Source organism: Nannospalax galili, unplaced genomic scaffold, assembly GCF_000622305.1.
Source record: "Nannospalax galili isolate Female #2095 unplaced genomic scaffold, S.galili_v1.0 scaffold589, whole genome shotgun sequence".
Classification (NCBI taxonomy): Eukaryota; Metazoa; Chordata; class Mammalia; order Rodentia; family Spalacidae; genus Nannospalax; species Nannospalax galili.
In genome coordinates, this window is record NW_008360324.1 from 6,161,507 (window position 1) to 6,181,821 (window position 20,315).

At 45.8% G+C, this 20,315-nt stretch overlaps 1 protein-coding gene and 1 pseudogene across 1 annotated transcript in view; both read right to left on the minus strand.

Moving 5' to 3' along the window:
• Nucleotides 1-2,263: 2,263 nt before the first annotated feature.
• The window catches only part of Tulp3 (TUB like protein 3), a 53,125-nt gene continuing 35,073 nt past the window's right edge, over nucleotides 2,264-20,315 (minus strand). Inside the window, exons 2-11 of the mRNA XM_008825484.3 lie at nucleotides 18,548-18,599; nucleotides 14,770-14,929; nucleotides 13,840-14,016; nucleotides 9,190-9,323; nucleotides 8,675-8,872; nucleotides 7,634-7,746; nucleotides 6,594-6,708; nucleotides 5,661-5,759; nucleotides 5,006-5,177; nucleotides 2,264-4,321 (exon numbers count right to left, since the gene is read on the minus strand). Of these exons, the coding sequence (XP_008823706.1) occupies nucleotides 4,188-4,321; nucleotides 5,006-5,177; nucleotides 5,661-5,759; nucleotides 6,594-6,708; nucleotides 7,634-7,746; nucleotides 8,675-8,872; nucleotides 9,190-9,323; nucleotides 13,840-14,016; nucleotides 14,770-14,929; nucleotides 18,548-18,599 (1,354 nt within the window). The 3' untranslated portion in view covers nucleotides 2,264-4,187. The remainder of the gene's footprint in view (nucleotides 4,322-5,005; nucleotides 5,178-5,660; nucleotides 5,760-6,593; nucleotides 6,709-7,633; nucleotides 7,747-8,674; nucleotides 8,873-9,189; nucleotides 9,324-13,839; nucleotides 14,017-14,769; nucleotides 14,930-18,547; nucleotides 18,600-20,315) is intronic.
• Nucleotides 9,991-10,336, minus strand: LOC103727562 (annotated as a pseudogene).

Genomic DNA, 20,315 nt, shown 5'->3' on the forward strand with positions numbered 1-20,315 from the left:
CTTGTCCTTTGTAATCCCAGCACTGAGCCAGCAACAGATCCTAGGCTGGCCTGGTCAGCCAGCCTAGCCACATCTGGTAGCCTCAGCTTACTGAGACCTTGTCTCAAAACACAAGGAGGATGGCACCTAAGGAACAAAGCTTGAGGCCGACATCTGGCCTCCATATGCATGTGGACCTGCAAACATGTGCCCATGAGCATGCATATATACCCCAACCTATACAACCATCCACAGAACAGGTCACCTGTTTAGTCAGGTGCTGTAATCGCTCAGGTGAAGGCAGGAGAATCAGAAGTTCAAGGTCAACTACATAGTTCCAGGCTGGTCTGGGACTACATGAGACTGTGTTTCTTGTTTTCATTTTATTTTTTTTTAAGGTATGAGCGTGGGAGCACATGCTTTTAATCCTAGTACTCAGGAGGCAAAAGCAGGTGGATCGCCGAGTTCCAGGCCAGTCTGGTCTACATAGCAAGTTTGACAGCCAGGGTTGAATAGTGAGACCCTGTCTCAAAACAAAACAAAGCAAAAGACCATGCACCTTAGCCACATAAAGTTATATGACAATAGGGGTTGGAGGGATGGTTCAGTGTTTAAGAGCACTGGCTGCTCTTGCAGAGGACCCAGGTTCTGTTCCCAGCACCAACACAGCAGCTAACAACGATCTGTAACTCCTGTTCTAAGGGATCTGAAGCCCTCTTCTGGCCTCCTTGGGCATGGCATGGACAGGTGCACTTCCATACATGCAGGCAAAACTCACTATGCATAAAATTTTTAAATTTATGTGAAAATAGAAAATCAAACTACTGAATTCTCAGCCTGAGCTTTATGCTTTCTCTGCTTCTCTCCATGTCTTTAAACAATTTATTTTTACTTGTGTATGACTTTTGCCTGCATGTAAATGCACCAGTGCATCCAATACCCTCTGAGGCCAGAAGGCATGGGATGGTTGTTAGCTGCCATGTGGGTGCTGGGAACTGAACCTGGGTCCTCTGCAAAGAGCAGCCAATGCTCTTAACTGCTGAGCTATCTCTCCAACCCCAAGATTTTGGGGGTGGGGAGGTGACCTTTTTGAGATAGGGTCTCCCTGTAGGCCCAGCTGGCCTGGAACTTGCTATGTAGACCAGGCTGGCCTTGAACTCACAGGGCTCTACCTGCCTCTACCTCCCCAGTGCTAAGATTAAAGGCATGCACCACCACACCCAGCTTGGTTTTGTTTCTTGAGTTTGTTTTTTGGGACAGGGTCTTACTCTGTAGCCATTAGATTTCAAATTTGAGGCAATTCTCCTGTCAGCCTCACCTATGCTAGGATTATAGGTTCGAACCACCACAGCCAGCAATAATGATATTGTTGGTTTTTTTTTTTTTTTTTTTTTTTGGCCCTTTTGAGACAAGGTCTCCCTGTAGCCTCAGCTGGCCTGGAACTCACTATGTAGACCAGGCTGGCCTTGAACTCAGAGATCTTCCTGCCTCTGCCTCCCAAGTGCTGGGATTAAAGGCATGTGCCACCTCGCCTGGCTGAGATTATTTTATTTTTTTAATATTTATTATTTTATGAGTATTCGTGTATTTCCTGCATGTAGTAAGTGCACCGTGTCGTGCAATGCCCACAGAGGCCAGAAGAGGCCATTGGATGCCCTGGAACTGGAGTTACAGTTGTTAGTTTCCAGTGGGTGCTGGGATTTGAACTCCGGTCTTCTGCAAGAACCGGTGTTCTTAACCACTGATCCATCTCTCTAGCCCTTTTTATTATTTTTTAAATTTACATGCATGCACTTGCTCGTGAGTGCCTGTGCAGGTTAGAAGAGGGCATTGGATCCCCTTGAACTGGAGTTACGAATGGTTGTTAGCCACCATGTAGGTACTGAGAACAGAACCCAGGTTCTCTGCAAGAGCAGTCAGTGCTCTTAGCTGCTGAGCCATCTCTCCAGCACCTACTTCACTTATTTTGCTGAGTCCCTAAGTGAGTCCAACACAAAAGATCTGGGAGGCCTACCAGCGCAGATGCCCACCAGAATAGGCCCCAGGATGATGTGAAGCCCACCTGTCCCTGGCCTCTTGCACACTCAGCTCTCAGTTCCGTCATCTGTGCAGGAAGCTCTGAGATCTTCAGCAAACTGCCTAAATCATCTCCCAAACAGACTTCTGTCTGCGGCACCCCAGGACTAAAGTATCTGTTGCTACTTGGGTCAAAGAACTGAAAACAAACACCACAGAACATGACAGGAGGAAAAGAGGGATGGGACTCTGAAGATGGAAACACATCTTATATAAATTATCTTTATTTCTGTAGCATACAAAAGGTATAAATATGATTTATGTAAAACCAGTCACCTGCAAACTCAAGCAGAAAGCCCATGAAATGGGGGTGTTCATTCAGCTCTCTAAGCTGGAAAGATTAGTTCCAGTAGTCTGTGACCCCCCCCCGGCCTGTAGTACCCTTTAACTGGAGAGACGTGAACCGCTCTCTCTCCTCCACAAAGGTGGCTTGTCAGGCCGTGTGTAAGGACAGCAGGTAGCAGAAGTGACAGGCTCTAGGGTACTTTTATAAGTGAGGCACTTATTGGGAAGCATGCCTGAGCAGAAACTGGTACCATCTGAAGGGACAGACATGACTTGCTGTGGGAGTGAGACCAGGTCTTCACCTCCCAGCTCTAGTACCATCACATGGCTGTTTGATGCCAAGCAAGGAACAAGAGGAAGTAGGGACGAAGGGATGTCCTCCACATGAGCACTACCTTGGAGCAGTAGCCATGGACTCCCTGCCCCATGCCAGTAAGCATTGTAGGAGAGGAACATCACCGAACGCAGAATTTAGTTTTCAAATTCTCCAGTTCAGATACACTCTGGGCTGGTGAACTAGAGGAAGTCATGATTTTCTGGGAGATATGAACCATCTCAAGGCCTGTGACCCAGGCGGTATCTACCTGGGCTTTGAGGATGAAGGGCAAAGCTGACCCTAGGTCTGTAGAATGGCCAGTTGAGGCAGTCCTCACCTAGCCTCTCCTGCCAATGACACTGCACTAAGACCCTGGAGAGCTGAGCCCTGGCACAGCCACTTCATGGAGATGGGTGTCCACCAACCTGCTCTGAGGGAAGTAAAGGAAGTGGGAAGCTGGGACACTGGAGCCTTCCCAGGCCCCGGGAAACAAGCTGGTGCCACATTCCCCCTGAAAAAAGAAGCAAGCCTGCATCTGTTGCCATGATAACAGACTTTGGGTTTTCCCAGCACTGAGGGCAGATGACACTCTAGAGGCATGTCACCATGAGGTAAAAGCTAGAGTGGATTCAGCATGAGTACCTCTTAAGATTCAGGCCTCAGGCCTGCTCCTGAGACCTGTCCATTCTCTACACACGGTTTCGTGACCACATGCCTGTTCTGAAAGATGCTCAAGCCCTTGAGGCAGGGGCTGGCAAACTAAAGCCCACAGGCCAAAGCTGGCCTGCTGCCCATTTTGTAAATAAAGTTTTATTGGAACACAGCTACATTCATTTGTGCATGGATTGTTTATGGCTGCTTTTGTGCTACCAAGGCTGATTTGAGTTGAGTCAGGAAGAGAGACACAATCAGGCCATTGGCTAGAAAAGTCTTCAGGACTAAAGGCAATTTAGGGAGTAGTTCCCTTCTGAAAGGGTCTTCAGAAAAGGAGACCCAAGGATTTTGTTTTTAGTTTTTTGAGATAGGATCTTACTATGTAGCCCTGGCTGGGCTGCAACTCACTTCATAGACCAGGCTAACCTTGAATTCACAGAGATCAGCCTGATTCTGCCTTCCAAGTGCTGGGATTAAAGGTGTGTGCCACCACGCCCATCGAGACCCAAGCTTTTAATCTTCAGAACCTGATTCTGGGGAAGTTCCCAAGCACAGGAAATCTCTTAAACCACAGATCTGCTGTGTATGAGTAGTCGCCAATGTGCCCTGGTGTCACCTCCCTGTGCTTTAATCCATCTCTCACCCCTGTGAAACTGTGATCTCTGAAGAAAAGAGACGGCATGATCGTGTGTATGTAAGCATGCATCCATGTATATATACGTACATGTATGTATACACACATGTGCATATTTATACACACACTGATCACAAAAGGGGGCGGAATGTTGCTCTTAGTGTCCTGGGGCAGGGCTGAGGGCTGCAGCTTTTGGCTCCTGGAAGTTCTGCAGTGAAGAAGCTCCTCAACCCCACTTGCTTCTCACTCGCATGCCAGCTTGCTGTCAAAGCTTGACAACCCAATGGCAAAGGCCTGAAGTGCACAGAGCGGGTAGTTGTAGTCTAGTGTGAACACGTCATCAGCCACACGTCCAAACTGCATGACTATGTAGTCAGCTAGAGACAGAAAGAAATTAGGATGTTAGAGGTTAATGTGATTGTACTGGGGGCAAAAAGGCCACCCAACAGGTTAACCCCAAGTTCTCTTTCAAACTGGCAACCAAGGGCTCAGTGGTATAGCAATTACCTAGGATGAGAGGTAAAGTTCCACCCCCAGCACCATATACAAAATATAAAGTAGGAAACCTGTAGCTGGGTGTGGGGGCACACATCTATAATCCCAGGATTCAGGAGGCTGAGGCAGGAGGATCAGAATTCTAGACCAGACCAGCCTACATAGCAAGACCCCATCTCAAAAAGGCAAAACTCAAATCAAAGTTTCTATTTCCATTCTACCCCCTGGGAACAACTGGAACATTATTCCTAGCATGAAGGGCTAAAGGAAAGTCCAGAGTCCCTGGCCAGCAACAGACCTGCTGGGTGGCTGTAGTCACAAGCAGGATTTACTGAGGTCACTTGCATCTGTGTCTCAGACAGTCCTACCCAAGGCTTCTTTGATGTGCTACAGTAAGTTGCTCATGTTTTTCCTCTAAACCTGTAGTTTTATCTTTTCACAGAAATCATTTCTCTAAGTCATTCCCTCCTAACACAGCTTCCTGTCAGTGGTGGGAAATGCTCACTTCCGCATCTGGTCAGTGCACCTTTCCTGCTGTTCCCACCCAGCCCTTCCTGTGGGCTTACGGTCGTTTCCGTGGACAATCTGAAAGTTTTTCACTGAAGCCTGAGTAACCCGGCCATGGAAGTTCAGGACGTAGGACTGTGTGTCATCATTCCACACCGGGGCCTTGTTGTGTAGCTCGATCAGGTTCTCCATGGATTTGTTCTGCCACTTTGAAAGCAAGCTCTCATGTTCCTAGTGAAGGGAAAAGTATTGTTTTGTCATTTATTCACAACTCTGTGAGTTAGAAGGTAAAGAAATATCTTCTCCATTTTAGAAAGGGTAAAACAGCAGCAAAAACTTAAAGCCAACCATTAAAGCAGAGCTTTTTATTCTTATATTAAAATTTTTATTTATTTATTTTAATTTTACGTGTATGAGTTTTTCCTGCTTGGATATAAGTGCACCTGTGTACGAAAAGCCCACGAAGGCCAGAAGAGGTATTGGATCCCCGGAACTGGAGTTATAGGCAGTTGTTAGCTGCCATGTGGGTGCTGGGAACTGAACCCAGGTCCTCTGTAAGAGCAGCCAGGGCTCTTAACCACTGAGCCATCTCTGCAATGCTGATACTTTTTTTTAAAGTGATCTCTTCTATAGTGCATTACTGTCTTTTAAAGACCTTTGCTGATAAAATACATGTTTTCTTTTTTTGAGACATGATCTCATGTATGTTCTCACATTTCGTGGCCGAAATGGGATCCGTTCGTGATTCATATTCATTCCTGGAATGATCACACACATTTTCCTAGGACCTTTAAATCCAAGTACATTTGTTTCCTGAAAGATAATAAAATAAGGCAGAGTTTGGAAATAGAAAGGAAAAAGAGATCATGTTCTGTTCTTACAGGAAAATGCCTTGGGCACATAAGGTACTGCTGATGTTAGAGCTCCAAAGTCAATCTTGTTACTTTGCTGGAGCATAACAGGAAGAAACAAAACTGAAAACAGAAAGTGAGGTGGCATGTGCCGGGACATACATGTCTGCACATACATGTCCCAGGCACCTGGGAGATTGACGTGAGACGGTCACTTGAGCCCAGGAGTTTGGGACCAGCTTAGGCAAAGCACTGAGACCACATCAAGAAAGAAAGGTAGAAAGAAAAGCCAGGTGTGCACACCTTTAATCCCAGAATTCAACTGAAGCAGGAGGATTAAGGAGGGAGAAAGAAGCCTGGCGGGTGGTACACATCTTTGGTCCCAGCACTTGGAGGCAGAGGCAGGCGGATCTCTGTGAGTTCAAGCCCAGCCTGCTGGTCTATATAGTGAGTTCTAGGCCAGCTGATGCTACAGGGAGACACTGTCTCAAAAAGACCAAAAAAAAAAAAAAAAAAAGGGGGGAAAGATTAAATGCAAAGAGATGGCTTTAGTTTTAATTTATCATAACCTCTGGTCAAAGAAGCAGCATTAGGAAAAGAGAAGATAGGAAATGGCATGAAAGTGAACAGCTCAACTTGACAATTCATATCTAATTAAAACTTGAATAAATGTCATAGTGCCAGCCAGCCAGAGAAAGTATGACAGAGGCAGCAAGGGAGGAGGGAGAGACGTTGGCTTGTCAAGGCAGGCCTACAGGGGGCAGAGGAAGGAGCAGAGGGTGAGGACAGAACTTACATAGCAGATGGCAGCTAGCTCCTGGCGGGTATGGGCCTTTTCCACCAGTCCCTGGGCCTTGACTGGGTTGACACCATGGTCATACACTGTGAACTTGGTCCCCATGAGGTTGGATCTAGTATCAGGAGAAAAAGCCACCATGATGATCTGAACTTTTTCTCTCTAGGAGAGAAGTTGGAGGCCCATCCACCTGCTGTCCAACTGCCAACCTGAGCACTGTCTTTTTCACAGATCTCATACCACAACAAGAAAGGGGCTTAGATTTCTGTTTCCTATTTATTTAGACAAAGAGTCTTACTCTGTACCCTTGGCTGGCCTCATACTTGTGGGCAAAAGCCTTCTTCCTCAGTTTCCCAAGTACTGGGATTATAGGCTTGAACCACTATGCCTGGCTCAAGATTTTCTAAGTTTTTTTTTTTTTAAGATTAACATATTTGGGGCTGGAGAGATGGCTCAGCAGTTAGAAGCACTGAATATTCTTGCAGAAGACTCAGGTTCAAATCCCAGCACCCAAGTGGTAGCAAACAACTGTCCATAACTCCAGTTCCAGGGGATCCGACAGTCTCTTCTGTCTTCTGAGGGCATTGCACGGCATGGGTGTACTTACCTGCATGCAGGCAATACACATAAAAATATAAAAATAATAAATTAGATTTTTTTTTTTGGTCTTTTTGAGACAAGGTCTCCCTGTAGCCCCAGATGTCCTGGAACTCACTATGTAGACCAGGCTGGCCTTGAACTCACAGGGATCCGCCTGCCTCTGCCTCCCCAGTGCTGGGATTAAAGGCATGCACCACCATGCCCAGCAAATAAAATATTTTTTAAAAAAGATGAACATATTTACATATGGGAACTACTAAAAAATTAGCAAAGGCTAAGGATATACAAGTTAGTGGTAGAGCACTTGCTTAGTATATGTGGGGCCCTAGCTTCGATCCCTGATAAACAGAAAGAGAGAGAGAAAAAAAAGACATCAATTATTCTGAAACTATAGGAACAAACTACAGAAGGGACAGGACGGCAACCAGATGGGCCATCACCTGAGTTTGCCAATGTAGCTCTCCCCTTCACGAGACAAATCTGTGGCGTCGGTGGAGATCAGATAGTGGGATGTTTTACTCTTTTTTCGCTTCCTACCAGCAAGAAGGAATAGCTGAAAAAAGGAAAGGGTCAGTCAAACAAAAGTCAAGTGAGCCCCATGGTCGTACCTATTCATTCAGCAAATGTTTGTCAGGTACCTAATCATGTGCCAACCAGTCAATTTGGGGCCAGGTATAATGGCACATGCCTTTAATCCTGGCACAGGCCTTTAAACCCAGCACTCAGGAGACAGAGGCAGGTGGAGCTCCATGAGTTTAAGGCCAGTTTGGTCTGCTTAGCAAGTTCCAGGCTGGCTGGGGTTACAGGAGACCCTGTCTCAAAAAGACCCCTCCCCCCAAAAAAACCCTAAAAATAAATAAAAATAATTGGGGCGTGGTGGTGCACACCTTTCATGCAGCACTCAGAGGCAGAGGCAGGTGGATTTCTGTGAGTCTGAGGGCAGCTACATAGTGAGACCTTGTCTCAAAAACAAACAAATAAAATTTAAAATGAATAAAGGAAAATCAAAGATCTCACAGTAACACCCCAAAAGTAAATAATGAGAAAGAAAGAGATGAAAACAGCTCACTACAACATTTTCTGGGGCTGGGGTGCAGCTCAGAGGTGGGTTACTTGCCTAGCAAGAGGCTGGGTTTCATGTCTAGCACAGGAAAACCTTCTCCATTTTCTTAAAAGATAAGACTCTTATTTTCAGGGTAGATGGGGATGAGGGAGTGTAATTCCTGTCCATTAGATGATGAGCTATTCGACAATCCTGAAAACAGAACTTCTGGGTTCATAAACAACCCACTTCCAGCTGACTTGGTCTAACCAATGTGATTTCCACTCATAAGGCCTGTCAACAATCTATTTCCGGCAACAGTCTTCTCTCAAGGGCTGTCTTAGAATGTGGGGTGTGGCTGGGTGTACAGTTAGCATGTGGGAGGCCCTGGGTTTCATTCCCAACACTGCTGGAAAACAAGAAAATAAACATGTCCTACCTTGCGGCTCTCATCTTTCTCCAAGTGCATATAGTAGGTGGGGAAGAGGCCTCGGTCCATGCCTTTTTTATCCCTGGTTATCCGACACTTCACTGTGATACCCCGAGGGGCAGGACTATATGCAAAGTCCTCTAAATTCTCTACTTCCCCCAGCTGGTTGTCAACCTGCTGGGTTGTTGTACCAGAAGCTCCAGTGTCCTGAAAGGACAGCCACAAGTGAGAACAGGAAGCTGGGGCACAAAACTTCCTTCTCTGCAAGGAAGCTTAAAGGACAAAAGTCCTGCATTAGCTCTGTGTCTCTGAAGGACCAGATTAGGGAAGGGGACGTAGCAGTCTCACAGCAGCTGACTCAAGACTAACGACATCAGAGACTTCAGAAGAAACAGGGGAGTCACAAGCTCTGAGTCCAAATTAGAGCTTCAATCTTTTAAAGGAGCCCTCAATTTAAACACTTATGACATGTTAGGGAAAATAATCAGATTTGCTCCAAAGGAAGAAGTTTTAGAATTACATACTGTGGCTGCTTTCTGGCTGGAGGCAGAACTGGGTCTCTCTTTTTCTGAAGATGCTGATGGGGAACTTAATTTTCTGCCTTCATCTTCCTCACCATCAGTCTCCTCCTCATCAAAGTTCAAACTACCCGAGATTCCTGGGAGAAAAAGAAAAGCTGTCAACAACTGCCAACCATGTTTAAAAAAATCACCTTTGCAATAAAAAGTTTTAAGAATTTTCTTGCTTAAAACATTTCTTTTCTTTTTTTTAACAAACTCCAAATCCAGCCTTTATTTCAGTGGCAGAGCAGAAAAGAGACTCAACCCAGTTTAGGCTGATCCCAGACAGAGACAGCTGGAGGGGAGTCCCTTAGAGTGTTTCTCCACTCAGTTGAGGGGTGGAGGGAAAGAAGAGAAGATAATACTGGTGCTGCCAACTCCACAGCTGCTACAGCCAGGAGCTGGGAGCCCTCAAGCAGCAAGCTGACCTCCAGAGGCCAGGACAGACCCAGAATCAGGCAAGAATCAAAGGAACATTAGGCACTGGAAGAGTACATAGACTGGACAAATGAGGAAACTCTTGGGGCACCCGAACAGCATTGAGATCTCACAGAGGAACCCCTAGGGCCTATGGACTCTGAGGACTGAACCTCTTAGGGCAGCACTCTCACACTGAGACACTTACAGAGAGGCTCTGATATCCTTGTGCTGTTCTGTGAGGGTCAGGAACAGGTCAGGAAGGAGAAGGGAACAAAGAGGTGAGGGGGACCTGAGAAGAGCACTGGCGGGGCATGGGTCAGGGCAGAAAGGGTGTAAGAGAGGCCTCTAGCTGTTGCTCTGCAACTCCTGCTGGCACTCCTGCTGGCGGATGAGGTTGGCCATGGGGCTGGTGATGCCACCTATCAATGTCCAGTACTCATCAAAGCTGATGCACCCGTCATGGTTGGCATCTAGGTTCTGGATGAGCTTGTCAGCAGCCTTTCGGTTCCCTGTATCCGTCAACATATGGTTCAGCTCTTGCTGAAGCTGCTTTTCTGATCTTGTTTTGACCAGGCTGTGCTTAGATACATATTTGTAGAAGTTTTCCACCAGGACAACAACCGCCTTCTCCAGCTCTGTGTAGCAGTCAGCCATCTCACTGCCCTCAGCTCCTCTCCTGGCCTGGGAGCTGCCTCCATGGTCCACCTCTTCCAGCAGGGCTCTGGGGCCTGTGCTCTAGTACTGACAGCCAAGCAGCTCCTGCACAGCCCAGCAACGCCCCCTTTCTTTGGTCTTTTTGAGACAGGGTCTCACTGTAGCCCCAAGCTGTCCTGGAACTCACTATGTAGACCAGGCTGGCCTTGAACTCACAGAGATCCACCTGCCTCTGCCTCCCAAGTGCTGGGATTAAAGGCGTGCTGGCTCACTTAAAACATTTCTAACTGGGGTGAGAGAGATGGTTCAGTGGAAAAAGTTGATTGTTGCCAAGCCTGACAACCTGAGTTTGAACCCCAGGACCCATATGGTGGGAGAATTGATTCTTCTGATTTCCACATTCATGTTGTAGTGTGCACACACATATACACAAATATGTAATAAGAATAAGAATAAAGGGCTGAAGAGATGGCTCAGAGGTTAACAGCACTGACTGCTCTTGTAGAGGACCCGGGTTTGATTCCCAGCACCCGCATGGCAGCTATGAACCATCCTTAACTCCATTTCCAGGAGAATCTGAGGCCCTCTTCTGACCTCTGTGGCACTGCACGACACGGGTGCACTTACATACATGCAGGCAATACACTCATAAACATAAAATAAAAATAGTAAATAAAATATTTTTAAAATTTATTTAAAAAAAAGAATAAGAATAGGGCTGGAGAGATGGCTCAGTGGTTAAGAACACTGGTTGTTCTTGTAGAAGACCCTGGTTTGAATCCCAGCACCCACATGGCAGCTAACTCCAGTTCCAGGGGATCCGCTGGCCTCTTCTGTCCTCCACGGGCATTGCATGACACGGGTGCACTTACTTACATGCAGGCAATACATGCATACACATAAAATAAAAATAATAAATAAAATATTTTTTAAAAAGAATAAGAATAACAATCCCTAACTGGGGCCAGGTATAGTAGAACAGGCCTATAATCCCAGTATTCAGGAGGCAGAGGCAGGAGGATTAGGAAGTCAAGGCTAGCTTCAGCTACATAGCAAGTTTGAGTCTAGCTTGGGCTACATGAGACCCTGTCTCACCACCCCTTCCTGGAGTTCTTAAATGGGGACCAGTGAGATAGCTCAGTGGGTAAAAAAGCCCACTTGCTGTGCAGCTGAGTTTGATTCCTAGATCCCACCATAGTGGAAGGGGAGCAAACTGATACCTGAAAGTTGTCCTCTGGTGTGCGCCTGTGCACACACACACAAATAAAAAAAATTTTTTAATTATAAATTGCTAACTGGGTTGGGGATGTAGCTCAGTCATAGAGCACTTGCCTACCATGCAAGAGGTCTTGGGTTTGAATTCCAGCAATGGAGTTGTGTAGAGGTTCCTATGACCCCAAACACATTTTACCCCAAATGTGACAGTCCTTCAAATTAGTCCAATTAGTTGCAAAGGAAGAAGTTTCCGAATTACACACTGTGGCTGCTTTCTGGCTGATGCAGAACTGGGTCTCTTCCTCTGAAGATGCTGACAGATAACTTAACTTTCTGCCTTCACCTTCCTCACCATCAGCCTCTCACATGTTCATCTCTTGCCCTCCTTACACCATTGCCACACAGCTCTTTTAAACATGTCCAATGGGAAATGTATTTGCAAATCATTTATCTGATATTTATATCCACAGTACACAACTCCAACAACAAAATAGCCAACTCAAAAATGGGCAAAGAAACAGACATTTCTTCCAAGATGAAATAGCAGTACCTACTGAGGCCAGAAGAGGGTGTTGGGTAACCTGAAGCTGGAGTTATATACAGTTGTGAGCCATCTGATGTGGGTGCTAGGACTTCATGTATACAAGGCAAGCACTCTACCACTGAGGTACATCCCCAATCCATAAAGCCTCAGGCTTTGAAATGGCTTTACTAGAATAATACTCAATATATGCTATGTACTCAGAACCTTTTCTGAATTAAAAATATTTAAAAATATATTTTATTATTTTTATTTTATGTGTATCAGTGTATTGCCTGCATATATGTGAGTGCACCCATGTCGTGCAAAGCCCCGGAGGTCAGAAGAAGGCATCGGATTCCCCTGGAACTGGAGTTAAGGATGGTTCAGAGCTGCCATGTGGGTGCTGGGAATTGAACCCGGGTCCTCTGCAAGCACAGTCAGTGCTCTTAACTGCTGAGCATTCTCTCCAGCCCCCCAAATATTTTTGATTTAATTATTCTAATTTTATGTGTTTTGCCTGCATGTTATGTAAGTACACCATGTGCATGCAATGCCCATGGAGGCCAGACGAGGGAATTGGATCTTTTGGAACTGGAGTTAATGACAGTTGTTAGCCACCATGTGGTTGCTGGGAACCACATCTGGGTCCTCTGCAAGAGTAGTCAGTGCTCTTAACCAGTGAGCCATCTCTCTAGCTCAATTTTTTTCATTTTAAAAAATTACATTTTTGTTCATTTGGTGTGCATATGTATATGGGCATGCATGTACCACAGGGTATGTGTGGAGGTCAGAGGAAAACTTGGAGGAGTTGGTTCTTTCCTTCTATTTGGTTTCTGGGGATCTGACCTAGGCTATCAGGCTTAGCAACAAGCACCTTTATCCACTGAGCCATCTTGCTATTTACTTTCTATTTTAAAACTGCATTTGTTTATCTAGTGTGTGTACATGTGCGAGTGGAGAACAACTAGAAGTAGTCAGCTCTGCCTCTCTACCATGTAGGTTCTGGTGATCAAACTCAGGCCATTAGGCTTAGCAGCAGAACCTATTCCATCTATCCCAGGAGCTAGCAGTCCAAAGACACGTATTCCTTACTGGGCGACAGTTTCCTCATTTGAAGAGCAGGTGTCTAGCTGAGTGGGGTGGAGCATGCCTACAGCCTCAGCATTCAAGAGGCCAAGGCAGGAAGGATCTCTAGTTGGAGGCCACCCAGGGACACACAGCAATACCCTGTCAAGAGAGAAGAGGAGGGGAGAGGGAGGGAGAGATGGAGGGAGGGAGAAACTGGGAGAGAGGGAAGGAAGGAGGAGGAAGGAGGAGGAAAGGAAAAAGGAAAAGAAAGAAAGGAGGAGGAGGAAGGTGGTGGCAGCTGCCTGATCTTTTCTCACCATGAAACTGTGTTTAAGGACCAGACTAAGGGACCGCTGAAGTGGGCAGGAGGATCATGCACATGGGAGCACCAGCTGATGCCAAGTGGGCTCTCATCATCATGAAGGATGGAACAGAAGGGGACAGAGGGGTTGAGGGTGACTGCTGAGAGGAGAGGAGGGAAATGAAAAACTGCCAAAGGGAAGGAAACGTCACAATAATGGCAAGTCTGTAGTTAATTATTCCATCTTCTGAGGTACTACTGTAGACAATGACCAGTACTTGGACAGCAAAGATGCTTGCTTAACTGTTACCTCCTGAACCCTCAACAACATCAGAGCCAAGGCTGAGTTGTTTAGATTGTAAAGCAATGAGAGAAGGAAAGCTCAGCAAGGTTATGCAGACACCCTGCCTTAAACCCCACCTGTCCTCCTCACCATGCTTCTGGAGGATCTCCTGTAGGTCTGGCTTGGAGGCGGTCTCCCCAGGGTTGTCCCCATCCCCACTTCCTTCTGTGTCCTCTTCTGTAGCAGGAGAGCCCACTGAGAGAACATGGGGCTTGCTTTCCAAATCCTGAGCATCTGGCTTGAGGAAGGCGGCTGGGCCATCGATGCCTAGGAGCCCAAAGAAAAAGATGTCAAGCAGAATGGAACTCGGGGAAGTGATTAAGAACTTCTAAACTATCTCAGCTGTCCTCCTTCGTTAATATCACAAGGACATTTGTCCAACACTGGCGTTGATCTTATTAGCATGCTTGGCTACTTGAAGCACTGTGCAGTTACTGTGATACTTTAGAACCTAGGAAAGGGACCAAGTGGCTGAGGTGTGGCTCACTGCTGAGGTGCTGGACTAGCAGGCCCAAGGACCTGGCTCTATCCCGAGCACCGAAAGTCAGAGGGGAAAAAACCCTGTAAGCTCCTCAATTATGCCATGTTATTTATGTATGTATTTATTTTTATTTTATTTATTTATTTTTGAGACACAGTCCCCCTGAGGCCCCTGGCCTGGAACTCATATGTAGACCAGGCTAGCCTCAATCTAACAGTGATCTGCCTGCCTCTGCCTCCTGAGTGCTGGGATTGAAGGTGAGCACCACAGCTATGCCATTTTAGATTCCTTCATTTAGCATCTAAAAACAATAGCTCTAGGATGGACAGGAACTTGAAGGCATCTTTTCCTAATCAAGGTTTTTTTTTCTTTTTTTAAAATTTTACTCAAAGATCCAGAAGGTGATTATAAAGGTCCCCAAAAGCGCCTAATAAAGATGCGAACACTGTCCTTGGGTTGTATTGAGAATCCTCCTGCCTTGTCTTGGGTCTGTGAAAACTGTACCTAACAGCCAGAAGTGGCGGTGCCTCAATACACACCATGCAGGATGACATCGCTGCGAGAAGTCTGTGGGTCCACCAAGGGGGCGTGCTCCTCACTGACTCTAGGCTTCAATCGGCACAGCCTGGCTTCGGGGTTCGGCTGTACCATGAGAGGCTCAAGGCGCTTCTTTCTCTGCTTCTTCTCCAGCAGTGCCCTCTAGGGGGGAAATGCGGTGTTACAGCATACGGCCTAGCCACCTGGAGCAGCTTCCTGGGCTGTTTTACACTAATCATCCCAAGAAGGGCTGAATTCTAACATGAGAAATGGGAACACTTCAGGCACTTTTATGGGACAGGGTCTCCCTCTTAGCCTAGGCTGACCCTGAACTTGTGATCCTCCTGCCTGAGCCTCCCAAGTCCTGGGATAACAGGTGTGTGCACCTCAGTTTTGCTTTTCTTGTTCATCTTACAAAATTTGAAATCAAAGGAACTTGGGTCAAAGATGAGAAGGAAAAACAAGGCAGTTGTATCATTCCAAGTGGAAAGCAAGTCTATGGATAAAAGCAAGATAAACGGCCAACGGGGCTGTAGAACATTTGCCTTGTATGTGCAAGGATTTGGGCATGATGGGGTGTGCATGTGTGTGTGTGTGTGTGTGTGTGTGTGTGTGTGTGTGTTGGGGGTGGCTCTGAGCATGGCAGCATTCTTGCAGATAGCTACTTGGGAGGTTGAAACAGAAGGACATCTGAGCCCAGGAGTTCATGGTCAGCTTGGGTACCAGGGTGAGACTAAGTTCCCCGAAACCAAACCCAAACCACAGCAAGATAAAGAATATGGGTACTAAGAAAGTCAAGCATGCATGGCCAAATGTGGCCATGCTCTTTTCATCCCAGCTATCAGGAGGCAGAGGCAGGCAGCTCTCTGTGAGCTTGAGGCCAGATGCAAGCCTTTGTAACTTTGTAAATGTGTTCTTAGATATAATACCAACAGTAGAAGCAGCCAAAAGGAAAAAAAAAAAAAAAAAGAGAGAGAGAGAGAGAGAGAAATCGGTATTTTTACACTGAAAAGATATCAGCACAAAGAAAAAAAGTCCAGATGTGGTAGCACAAGCTTTTAATCCCAGCACTCCGGAAGCAGAGGCTGGGGAGCTCTGTGAGACTGAGATCACCTGGTCTACATAGTGAGTTCCAAGCTAATTCAGGCTACAGAGAGACCCTGTCTCAAAAAACAAAAACAACGAAAAAAAAGGGACATGAAATGGAGGGCTGGAGAGATGGCTCAGCGGTTAAGAACACTGGCTGCTCTTGCAGAGAACTCTGGTTCAGTCCCCAGCATCCACATGGCAGCTAACAACCATCTGTAACTTCAGTTCCAAGGTATCTGACACCCTCTTCTAGTCTTTGCACACATGTGGTATAGTTAGACACATACACAAAACACTCGTACACATAAATATTAAACACTTTTTAAATGGGAGATACTGTCTATGAACCATATTTCTGATAAGGATTAAGAAATTTCAAATTTAAAATTTATACAACGAAAAGACAAATGACCCATTTAAAAAAAAAAAATGTGGGGCTGGAGAGATGGCTCAGCAGTTAAGAACACTGCTTGTTCTTGCAGAAGACCCAGGTTTGAATCCCAGCACCCACATGGCAGCTAACAACTGTCCGTAACTCCAGTCCCAGGGGATCCGACAGCCTCTTCTAACCTCCTCAGGCATTGCACGAAAAAAAATAAATAAAAATAAAATTTAAAAATTCAAAAAAAAATTTTTTTTTTAAGACAGGGCCCCAGCTGACCTGAACTCACTATGTAGACCAGGCTGGCCTTGAACTCACAGAGATCTGCCTGCTTCTGCCTCTTGGAGTGCTGGGATTAAAGGTATGCGCCACCACACCCAGCTTATTTTAATTTTTTAATTATGTATATGTATGTGTCTATGTATATTCCCATGGAAGTCAGAGGCACTGTCTCGGAAGAGATGGCTCAGGAGTTAAGAGCACTAGTTACTCATGCAGAGGACCCAGGTTCAGTTCCCAGCACCCACATGGCAGCTAACAACTGGCTGTAACTCCAATTCCAGGGGCTCTGACGCCCTCTGCTGGCCCCTCCATGGGCATTCCATGCATGGGTGCACTTTGGTACATGTAGGCAAACATTCATACACATAAAATTAAAATAAATTTTAAAAAATTAAAATGAGCAAACCATACTTGGTTCTTATTTCTATGACTAGTCTAGTAAAGGAAACAAACAGCTGGGCTGGGTGGTGCACACCTGTAATTCTACCACTCAGGAGGCTGAGGCAGGAGGACTGTTGCAAGTGTAAGGTTAGCCTGAGCTACAAAGTTGAGTTTCAGGCCTGCCTGGGCTACAGGGTAAGACTCTGTCTCAAAAAAACCAACCCCTGGGGCTGGAAAGGTGGCTCGGTGCTTAAGAACACTGACTGTTCTTACAGAAGACCTGGGTTTGAATCCCAGCACCCACATGGCAGCTAACATCTGTAAGTCCAATTCCAGGGGATCCGACAGCCTCTTCTGTCTTCCGAGGGTACTGTACAACACAGGTGCACTTACTTACATGCAGGTAATACATGCATACACATGAAATAAAAATAATAAATAAAATGTTAAAAAAAAACCCAACCCCTCCTTGCATGAAAAAAAAAAGAAAAGCAAATGTAATAAAATAATATTTAAAACTGGAACTAGCACTATAAAAAACTAAGCAGCCTAGCAGCAAGTTTATATCACACTTTAGGATAAGTGAAACCTTTAAACTAAATGGAACTGCTACTTTTTGGATGTGGTTGGGAGCATTTCCCAAAGAATCACATACTGAAGTGCAGTCCCAGTATAGACATGTTGAGTGGTGTGGAAGTTGAAGGATTGGAGCCTAGAGCTGGGAATGTAGCACAGGCCTGTAGGCCCAGCACAAGGAGGCTGAGGTAGAAGGAAAAATTCCAGGACAGTTACAGAGTACAACAGAGCTGGGGGCTGGTAGAAGGCCACTTGGTCATTTGGGAGGCCTGTTCTGGGGAGGATTTAAGGCAGTTCTCAACCCAGGATGTCAGCTGATTCTAGGAGCAAGTTGTTATTACTATATAATCCCAACATTCAGGAGGTAGAAGTAGGAGGATCCATGAATTCAAGGCCAGCCTGGGTTATAGAATCGGAGACTATCTCAAAAAGCAAAAACAAAGCAAAACAGTCTCTCTGGTTTTCTATCTTACCATGCAATCTCTTCTTTTTGTACCCAGTGGCTTCCCTTGTTTCTTCTCTGTCACACTGTGATATAACTTAAGGGGCCTTACCAGAGACCAAACAGAAAAAGCTGCCTGATCTTGGATTTTCAATCTCCAAACCCGTGGGCTAAATAAGTCTCTTTGTTATAATGTCTCAGATATTTTGTTACAGCAACAGAAAACAGACTAATATAACTTTTATCTATCATCACTATTATTATTATTATTATTTTAGTTTTGTGAGATAGGGTCTCCCTATGTAGCTCAGGCTGATCTTGAACTTGCAGCAATTCTCCTGCCTTGGCCTCTCTTGTGCTGAGATAACAAGTATGAGCCCCCACATCTAGCTATAATGTTCTAATTTTTGTTTAAGTTGCCAGGGAATTTTCAGTGATTATAGGTAAAGCCAGTTCATTGCGGCCATCTTCAAACCACTATGATCCTGGAACGGTCCACTGGCCCAGACCACTTAATGAGTCACCACGAGGGGTCTTGCCTTTTCAGGCTTTCTATGACTCTGCCAAGACTCCAGAGACTTGGCCCTCAGCACCAGTCAGTGCATCCTCCACCTCTGTCTCTGCTCACCTGGTTGTCCAGCTTCAGCCGTCGGAGCTTCATGGTCTCATCCTCAAAGACACTGTTTGAAAAACACAAGAAAGAAAGCAAGTGAAGGGGCTGGAGAGATGGCTCAGCAGTTAAGAGCACTGACTGCTCTTGCAGAAGATCCGGGTTTGATTCCCAGCACCCACATGGTGGCTAGGAACTGTCCTTAACTCCAGTTCGAGGGGAATCCGAAGCCCTCTTCTGACCTCCACGGCACTGCATGACAAGCGTACACATAAAACAAGAAAAAGAAAGAGAATGAAGGGAAAATCGTGTCAAAAGCCTGTCTGTTTCTATACCTCATGAATGTATTCCTGAGGGTTAACTGGAACCAACTGATTCTGCCTTAGAGAAAGTATCGGCTTTCAGAAGAAGCAAACACAGAGGGCAGAGCTTGCCATGCAGTATCATGCTTGCTCCTGAGGACCTGTGCAGACCTGAGTACACAAGGCTACGACAAAGACACCAGCACAGACCCACAAATAACAGAATTCTTTTTCCTCCCCTTCTCTCCCTTCCTTCTTCCCCTCCTCTCTCATCTCCCTCCTTCCCTCCCTCCTACTCCGTTATGTGCTGGGGATGGTGCCCAGAGCCTTGAACATGCTAAGCCTGTCCTTTGCTACTGAGCCACATCCCAGCCCTGGCTTTCTGTTTGAAACCCAGCACTAAGTGTTCAGCATGCATGGCATTAATTATTCTTCAAAGTAATCCTCAGAATTAGGCCTGATTATTTTCCGCACATTGAAAAAGAAACAAAAGCTAGAAAGTCAGGCCTAATTAGGTTTAAAGAACACAAACATTAATCCAGGTCTCTTAGAGTCTAAATTGTACCTAAAAATCAGATCTATTTTGCTTCTTTTTTGGAGCTGGCTCTAGGAGAGGGAAACTGAGACTGGGCATCTCATCTTGTTACTAACTTTCCGGGCAAGTTGTTTAACTTACTCTTCAAGTTCACCATTAGTGACCATGCATGACAGCTCAACCCGTCCCAATACTTGGGAGGCTGAGGCCAGCCTGGGCTTTACAGTGAGACCTTGTCTTAATAACAAGGTTTGGCATTAGTAACATTTATCGTGACAGTCAGCTAAGGAGAAAGTAAGTAGCGATAAACAGACTTCTGCACTGGGGGATGGACTTCCTGATGGAAGAATAAAAACAACCAAAATTGACCAAAACTACTGGCTTCTGTTGGCAAACCATGCCCTTTTAAACTTTGGAGACAGGGTTTCATGTAGCCCAGGCTGTCCTTGAACTCCTGATCCTCCTGTTTCTACCTCCTGAGTGCTGGGATTACAGGCTTAGGCCATGCCTCACTACATTGCCCAGACTAGCCTCAAGCAATCTTCCTGCCTCAGCCTCAAAAGCAGCTGAAATTTAATGGTGTGTGCTACCATGCCTGGCTTCACTTTTAACTCCCTCTTGAAAGGCTTTTTGTTTGCTTCCTTTCCTTAGAAAGGGTCTCACACTACTCCTCAGACTGTCCTGGAACTCACAGCAATCCTGCCTTAGTGTCCAGAGTATTAGGTTATAGGAGTGGTTTCCTCATCCCGTTTCCCTTTGCTATGATCTTGAAACTCACAGAGCTCTGCCTGCTTCTGCCTCCTGAGTGCTGGGATTAAAGACATGCACCACCTGGTCTACATAGTGAGTTCCAGGCCAGCTGGGGCTACAGGGAGACCCTGTCTCCAAAAAAAAAAAAAAGTTTACTTATTCATTTTTATTTTATGTGTATGAGTGTTTTATCTGCATG